General features: G+C 37.8%; 1 protein-coding gene across 3 annotated transcripts in view; it reads left to right on the plus strand.

The window, feature by feature from the left end:
- The window catches only part of TMEM87B (transmembrane protein 87B), a 50440-nt gene extending 41826 nt beyond the window's left edge, over window positions 1-8614 (plus strand). For 2 of the 3 annotated variants that reach the window (XM_081795230.1, XM_081795229.1), the window contains exons 17-19: window positions 1266-1318; window positions 4163-4193; window positions 5350-8614. In XM_081795230.1, the coding sequence (XP_081651356.1) occupies window positions 1266-1318; window positions 4163-4193; window positions 5350-5409 (144 nt within the window). In that variant the 3' untranslated portion in view covers window positions 5410-8614. Of the gene's footprint in view, window positions 1-1265; window positions 1319-4162; window positions 4194-5349 lie in introns of those variants that run through there. The other variant, XM_081795231.1, reaches the window with a different exon arrangement.

Raw genomic sequence — 8614 nt, forward strand, 5'->3', positions numbered from 1 at the left:
TAGTTGACAAAATTAGCATTTTTTATATAAAACTGGAAGCTTGAATAAAATGGTTAAATAGAGGGTAGAGATGAGTTTTTGAATATTTTATGCATATTAAGCAAAGTGGAAATGCCTCTCACAGTTTTCTATTCTGCTTTCTTATAATTGTATATGTTGTGATTAATAGAATATAAAAATTTATGTGTGCTTGTAAGTTCTGACAGAACAGATGATATATGAGAATAGGTTAATCTGTTCAGTAAATCTTTTCATTTTTTGTTAATCAATAATTCTGTAAAATGTGTTCTTTGAGTAGTTTTATGGTGATTTAAACTTTAGAAAAATTACAACAGTTTTAATTATCTGGTGTTAGAGCTATTAAACTTCAAATTTTTAAAGATATTTTCCTTTTATTTTAGGGATATACAGTATATCCCACTTTATTTTAAAACTCAATGCTTACCAAAACATCAAAGGAATACTTTTTCATTTCCCAAAATTAAGTGCAGTCAGCTCTTGATCAGAAGCCTTATCTCATGAGAATTGGGGTTCCTGTTAATACTGGCTCAGCTGCTTTGTCTGTCTAGGTGAGCAAGATGTGATTGACACTTGAGTATTCCATGTAGCCAGGTAGATCACAAAGAAACATTTTTATTTATTTTATAGTATAAATCAAAATATTCAGTATACCTTTTCTTTTTCTTTCTCCCAATGAGATAACTATAAGCAAGCATCTATTAAAAAACAGATTCCCCAACTGACCTGTTTTCCTTCTCTTGTCTCCTGCAGAGAGATGAGTGTAAATACAAGCGATAGAAATAAATAGGCTTTTGTAAAATTAGAGTATTTGCACTGTCATCTTTTTCGGTTGAAAAATTATAAACTCATGATATAAAAACTTGAACAAATTAGGAGGCATAATGAATGCTGGGAGCAAAAAACCAATACAAATCAATATTCTTGCTATTTTCTCATTAATCGACTCTGTGTTTCTACTCTGTTTTTTCAGGGTAACAAAAAAAACCAAAACCCACACCTGTGCATCTAATGTAAAGAAAACCAAGAAGTAAAAAATTCTGAAATCCAAATTTTTGTTTGTTTGCCTGTTTAAGAGCATACTGGCATAATTTCTGTGTGGCATAAGTGCCAAGTTCTTAGGATATGTAGAAATGAAAAGAATCATGCATTTGAATTTAAATGCTTACATTTTATATACATTATATTTTACAATTCTTTCAGGTCATACTAAGCAAATGCTGATATATAAATATTTATTTCTACAGGATGAAGATTTGAAGTGGGTGGAAGAAAATATTCCCTCTTCATTCACAGATGTGTAAATATCTTTTGTTAAAGTTTGAGTCTAAAATTTAGTATATCGTATAAAGAGATAACTTTCATGTTCTGTCATGTGCTTTTCGAACCTCGTACCTCCATATGTTTTGATAGGCCCCCATCACTAGTGAATGGCTAGTGTCATGTCAGGCTACAAGGAGAACACGGCCCTGCCTTGGTCTTTCCTTCTTCATTTTTCACTGTACAACAACCATGTGAATGCTTGTGGCCTATAACCAACTCCAGCCCTTTCTGATCTAAGTTTTTCAGGATTAGAATCACTTTATCTTGTTTCAACTTTCTATTATGGAAAAGTTCAAACATATGTAAAACTTTTTTTTTAAAACACATGGAACCCCAATACCATGTATGGTGGGGAAGCTTTTGGAGGAAAAACATGAGCTTCGGCAAAGTATAGACCAAGTCCCTCGGGAACTTTGAGCTGATCGGGATCAATGTTCTGTTTGACGCAATGTTCTGTTTGATAATGTGAAGCAAGAATTCCACGTAGCTGTTTCCACAACAGAAACCAGCAGGATAGGCAGAGAGGATAACATTTTCATATACTGTTCTTTCCTTTCCCTGCTCCCATTTACTTCCATGTAGACAGTTTCTGTTTAGTATGAAATTCTGTTTGCCTGTCTTAGGACAATTTGAACAGATTATCACTTTTCCTTATCTCTGATCAGCCATAAAGGACGGCTTAGCGGAGTTCACCTCCCTCTTCAATGCACTGAATACATCTTACTAAGTTTTCAACAATCATTAACCTCACGGAGGAAGCATTTTTGAGATTGCTAGTGTTTACCTCCAAACAGTGCTGAGCATCCAACGACGGTCTTCTGGGTCTCTCAGGTTCTGGTTCAAGTTTCCCCGAAAGCAGTCCTCTCCCCTGGATTTTCCTTGATAGTAGTATTCCAGACAGTCTAACGTGGCCCCTTTCTCACACCTAGTTAGTCTCTTGCTTCTCTTTCTTCTGCCTTCACCGTAGACTGCTCTGTAAGTGGCGTTCTCTGGAGTCTCACAGTGAGGGGACTTGCGTGTGGTAGCTCTGGCGTATAGACTTTCCCTTCAGGCTCGCTCTCTGTCTGTGAGGGAGATCTACCACACGGTGGGGCTCTACTCTCGGCTTTTCTTTTTTATCTGTGTTTTCTTTCCCAAGCAAAGGCTGTATTGTAGAACTCTCTCTAGCGCCCCCCACCCCCAGTAGACACCCATCAGTGGTAATGATGGTATGGGAATTAAGCAAGTACTTGATTCCATAAATACCTTTCCTAATACGTTTCCGTGTCCCTCTATTTAAAAAAAATTTTTAATCTTTATTTGTTTTTGAGAGAGAGACAGACAAGAATGAGAGCAGGGGAGGAACAGAGAAAGACAGAGACACAGACTCTGAAACAGGTTCCAGGCTCTGAGCTGTCAGCACAGAGCCCGACGCGGTGCTTGAACTCAAGATCTGTGAGTTCATGACCTGAGCCAAAGTTGGATGCTTAACCGACTGATCCACCTAGGTGCCCCTCTCTTTATTGTATTTATTTATTTAGTTAGTTAGTTAGTTAGTTTGGGGTTTTTTAATTTAATTTTTAATTTTGTTAAATTTACGTCCAAATTAGCATATAGTACAACAGTGATTTCAGGAGTAGATTCCTCAGTGCCCCTTACCCATTTAGCCCATCCCCCCTCCCACAACCCCTCCAGTAAGCCTCTGTTTGTTCTCTGTATTTATGAGTCTCTTCTGTCTTGTCCCCCTTCCTGTTTTTATATTATTTTTGTTTCCCACCCCTTATGTTCATCTGTTTTGTATCTTAAAGTCCTCTTAGGAGTGAAGTCATGTGATTTTTGTCTTTCTCTGACTGACTAATTTCACTTAGCATAATACCCTCCAGTTCCATCCATGTAGTTGTAAATAGCAAGGTTTCATTCTTTTTGATTGCTGAGTAATACTCTATTGTATATATATATACCACATCTTCTTTATGCATTCATCCGTCGATGGACATTTGGGCTCTTTCCATACTTTGGCTATTGTGGATAGTGCTGCCATAAACATGGGGGTGCATGTGTCCCTTCGAAACAGCACACCTGTCTCCCATGGATAAATGGCTAGTAGTGCAATTGCTGGGTCGTAGGATTCTCTTTATTTTAATATACTGTATATATTTAAGGTGTACATGATGATTTGATATACATATGGACACTGAAATGATTACTATAGTCAAGCTTACTCATCCCTCTTAAGTTCTCACAGGACAGAGCCCGATGCGGGGCTTGAACTCACGAACTGTGAGATCATGACCTAAGCAAAGTCAGATGCTTAACCGACTGAGCCACCCAGGTGCCCCTTAACTGAAATTTTTTGAAGTATAGCACACATTCTGGAAAGTACAGAATCCTAAGCTCAATAAATCTGCAATATGAACACACTCATGTAACCCAGATAAAAAATAAATAAAACATCACTAGTGTCCTAAAAACCCCTTTATTTTCCTCCTAAATCACAATCCCACTTTTTGAAAGGTGCTGCTGTCCTGGTGTCTGTAACTGTCAATTTTTTGTGTCAGATTTAAAAAATTCATCCCTCAGTAATCCGTTCAGCTTCTTTGCTGTGTAGTATTCCATTGTGTGGATACACACAAGTTTACCCATTTGGTTATTTTCAGGTTGGGGGCTATTAAGAACAGTATGAGAATTCCTCTTTGTGTGCGTTGGTGAGCTTCGGTGTTTACTTCTGTCAGCTGTGTCCATCCAGGAATGAGAATTTACAGATCACAGGGATATATGCCTGTACTCAGCCTTCATACATACACTAGCCTGTTAATAACATTGTTACCTGTTTTTGTTTCAGAGCTCTTCCAGTGTTAGTGGATTCAGATGAGGTAAAATACATTTTTTGCTTATTTTCTTGGTGCTGTTATTTTCACAAAGTAGAAATATATTTCAGAAAGAAATTCTGAAAGTTACTTTGTAAAACAATTACAAATCGAGCAGCCTGGAAGACTGCACTGATTTGTCAATGAAACCTAAAGGAGCTAGATCCTCATTTAAAACAGGAGCAAGATAAATGCTTGTTGGTATAAAGGGAGGGAGAATTGTTTCATGAGATTTTGAGTCTGTGATTTTCTAACATCTTCTATGTGGGTAAGAGTTTAGAATACTTTAAGGTGGCAGTTTGTCTAAATTAATTTCTTCTACTTGGGATATTTTGCTAAGGTATTAGAGTTTCTACTCATTCTCATTTACTAAGCAGGAAATTTGAATCGAGGTTGTGGATTTGGGAAGGTTTGGAGGAGAAAATTGAGTTCTAGATCGTCTGGACATTGAAGGGTGGCCCAAGACAGGAAGAAGTCTGAGTAGTAGGAATTAGAGGATGGATATTGGGAACTCTAGCTTATGGGCAGGAACAGTAGGGGAGGAAGTTAGTGGTAACTGAGGCGTAATTCAGGTGGTGGCTATAGAGCAGGAGAGCAGCTGCTGCTCTGTTCACTGAAGGGAAATGACTTTGGCCGTGGCACGTTGATCTGGCAGTAGCGGGAAGTTTTGAGGGGGCTGCCATAGACATGCACCTGGCTGCAAAGCAATTGAACTTCGGGATTTAGAATTCTACAGAAAGAGACATGATGGAGAATTACTTTGTAAAGGGCACTTAGAGTAATCATTTGGTAAATAGTTGTATAATTTCAAAATACGTGAACTGTGTAAAGCAAGGCAAATCCATCCGTGGATGAACCATGCCTGAGAAAAACACGTGAGCCCCATCTCTGCCTCTCACTGGTAACTCTGAACTTGAAACATTTTCCAGCTAGCAGGATGTTAAAGTTTTCCAAACTTGTCAACAGATATTGGCCAGACATCACTAGAAGTGTAGATTATCCAGTGTTTATTTTCTGAACCTACTGTTTCTATGTATATCATGAAATATACGCAGTTCCCCACAAAATTGTGACTGTGAAAGATTAGAGAATTTTGTTATGTTCTGGAAGGAGCATCAACATTTGGAAGTATGTCATCTTTTTTTTTTTTTTTTTTTTTAAGGAAATCATGACCAGATCTGAAATGGCAGAAAAAATGTTCTCTTCAGAAAAGATAATGTGATTGGAACCCATATAAATGAAACCCAGTTAACGGTGAAGGACTTCCTCAAGACTGAAAGAGAGCTTTGTTTTGATCTAGTGCAACAAGTTTTTATTGCATTGTCTTGGAAATCTGTGTATTAAAATGAAGAATTCAGGTGGTAGGAGGTTTCTGCACCCCTTTTAAGCTACTTTAAATGTCAGCTTAATGTCCACCAAATTGCCTGGATTTGGAAATAATCTAAGAGAAGTATTATGATAAAGAAATATGCCCGGATGCTCTTAGCTAAAAGGAGGCAGGGATGTGGATTTGGGCTTTCTCTTTTCTCTGGAAAATATGACAATTCCAGATTTAAAAATATTTTTTACGTAAACACTTCTATTCTTCCACTCACTAACCTTTGAGGTAGAGGATGTGATTCTTCTGAAGTGTGGTAAAGCAGCATCTCCATGTCTTAGGTTTCTAGTTACTAGATGCAATAATAATATTCTTTGACTTTTATATGGAAGTGATTTGATATCAAGTAAAACTTGATTAACCGTAGAACATAAGCATGTTTATAGGGTTAGTTTTGGGGTGTGTGTGTGTGTGTGTCTGTGTGTGTACACACATATGGGTCTGCACAAGGTCCTCGTTTGTAAATATCACCATGCACATCAAATCACAGAGTTAGGTCCTCTCTAAGCTCAGGGGAACAGAAGTACACAGGAATAAGGTCTTGAAGGTCACTTCCAAGGATTTGCTCTCCCACTATCCCCTCATTCAGGCCACGTGTTCACGTGCTGCTGCTGAATCTGTGTGGGGCAGGTGGTAGACACGTGGCCAGATGGGGACACTTTCTCCCCGGCAAGCTGGCAGATTCGTTACCAGTGAGCCTTATAGACCCTAGAACATCCTTTACATAATCTTGGTTTATTTGATTTTATAATAAAACATGTATTTGTCTGTACAGTACATCACTATTAATCTTGTAATTAATTTCTTGACCTTCGACCATGTTTTATACATCATTTTGTTACATATTATATATGTAATGTATGATTTGAAATTTTTTTGTTTTAATATTTTTTTAATGCAGAACATTCTAAACTTGAAAGGTAGTTGAATGTAGTATGATGGAAATGTGAATGTTTTGCTGCTGTCATGACCAAAGATACAGGGCTCGCGGACATATAGGATAGGAATTAAAGTTAGAATTTTGCATATCTTTCTTTGAAGGAGTTCTAACCTTGGGAATTGAGAATGGCTTCAGAAAAGTTTGAGAAGCACTTAAAGTCTTAACCAGTACAAACACTTAAATATAACCTTTATTATTTTTTTCATTATGAAGCCACAAAATTGTCCTTTCAAAAGCCTACTTTTTCAATTTACTTCTCATTTATTCATTTCATAGGGATTAGTAAGAAAGATCGCTAGTAGTAAGATACTTTCAGATTTATTTTCCATAGGGAACACTGAACAGTTTGGGACATGCTTCCTAGGAAAAGAGTGGCTAACAGTGTGAGTTCCATTCCTTTTTTCTGTTTTTGACACGATAATGGGCCCCTACCTACTACATTTCCCAGCATTTGTGTCCATTCTGGTTTTGCTGTGTTTTACCCCGGGCCCAGTTGTTGCAGGGCTGGAGGCGACCCTGCCTTCTAGGTCCTGCTTTTATCTACCACTCCCAGAGTTAGGAGGCAGACCCCCAACTCCTCAGCTCCAGGTGAATTTTGAAATGCAGAGTCCTGGGCTTCCAGCCAGTAGGAGCTACAAATGTAGCGGAGCAGGAGTGGGGCATCGATGTGAAGTGTGTTAATAAGGGAGACTGCCTCTGGCATAACCTCAGTAGTGCGTACGAAAACACTGCTTTCAGCTATAGGCTGAAATGCAAACTTTTTTCATCTTCTAGAGAAAGCAGGATTCCCTCCTGACAACCTTATCAGAAATGTTTTTCAAAGGGCATATTCTCTGTCACTTTCAGTGACAATTGTGGCATCAGTTGGTGTTTATGATGACCTGAATTGAGTATTCCTATGGAGGGCCCTCTTAGCCCCCCCAAACCCCATAAACAGAAGGGGGTGTCCTCAGGCTACAGCTGTGGTTCGTACGAAGGGCACCGGGGAGAAGTTACAACCAGGGCTATCGTACAGCTCGTCACCCCGCTTCTGCAACAAGTGGTCAGGAACTGGTCATCAAAGCTTTTGAGGCTATCAGACCAGTTTATTCTTGGGGAGCCAACCAGATGAAAGGATCTGAGGGTGAGTCTAGTTTTATGTGTTTCTAGACAAAATGCTTACGTGTTCTAATGCAACTCGTGTTAGATTTATACGATGTGTGAAATCTGTGTCAAAGGGAATTTTCATGATTTGAGTTAGATTAGGATTTAATTATCTGCTTTAAAGGACAGTATATTTATTTCAAAAATAAGGAAAAATAAATGAATGTATGAATTTTTTAAGCCTGAGAGACGATGTTCCCTTACTTTTCCTGTAAAGAAAATAATTTTTAAATCTTTCGTATCCTATAGAGAAAACCAACTTTTCCTCTGTGATACAGTACATTATGTTTGCACTACCATAATGTCAGGACTGAGAGTATGAAAAATGTACACATAAGACTGATTTTTGTATCTTTTTTTAAAAGGGGGTTTCAGGTGCCCAACTGGCTCAGTCAGTAAACATGCGGCTCTTTATCTTGGGGTCGTGAGTTCGAGCCCCACGTTGGGGGCAGAGTTTCTTTTAAAAATAAATAAAAGGGGTTTGAGTCTATTGCACTAAGCTTTACAAGCTACACATGACTAACTTAAAGGGGAGAGCTGTTGTGCTAGATTTAAAAATCACTAGTTTTTTCGGTACTTGTGTCCCTGTATGGTCAACAGCGTGCACCAAGCAATAGAGCACACCAAGCCTTATACTTACAAAGAGAAGTTTAACATACTAGGTAAAGTTCTAAACATATCAAATGTATATAAGTGACAAAAATAGGATTTTAAGGAAATGTACAGTATATACAGAAGCTCAGTACTTCGTTAAGAAACTAGGGAAACGTGTATTTGAGGAGAAAACTTAGGGGTTTGAAAAGTTATATTTTTCTATTTAAAAGGGTTAAATTATTGTATAATTTGGAAGAAGTTGCTTTGAATGTAGGACAAAACCGTTTCAAAGATTTTTGTTTTAAAAAGTTGATGTATTTTTGTGCCTTAATATTTGTTCTGACTTCTAATAAAATGCTTTCTGAAATTCTA

This window comes from Panthera onca, chromosome A3 (assembly GCF_046562875.1).
Source record: "Panthera onca isolate mPanOnc1 chromosome A3, mPanOnc1 haplotype 2, whole genome shotgun sequence".
Classification (NCBI taxonomy): Eukaryota; Metazoa; Chordata; class Mammalia; order Carnivora; family Felidae; genus Panthera; species Panthera onca.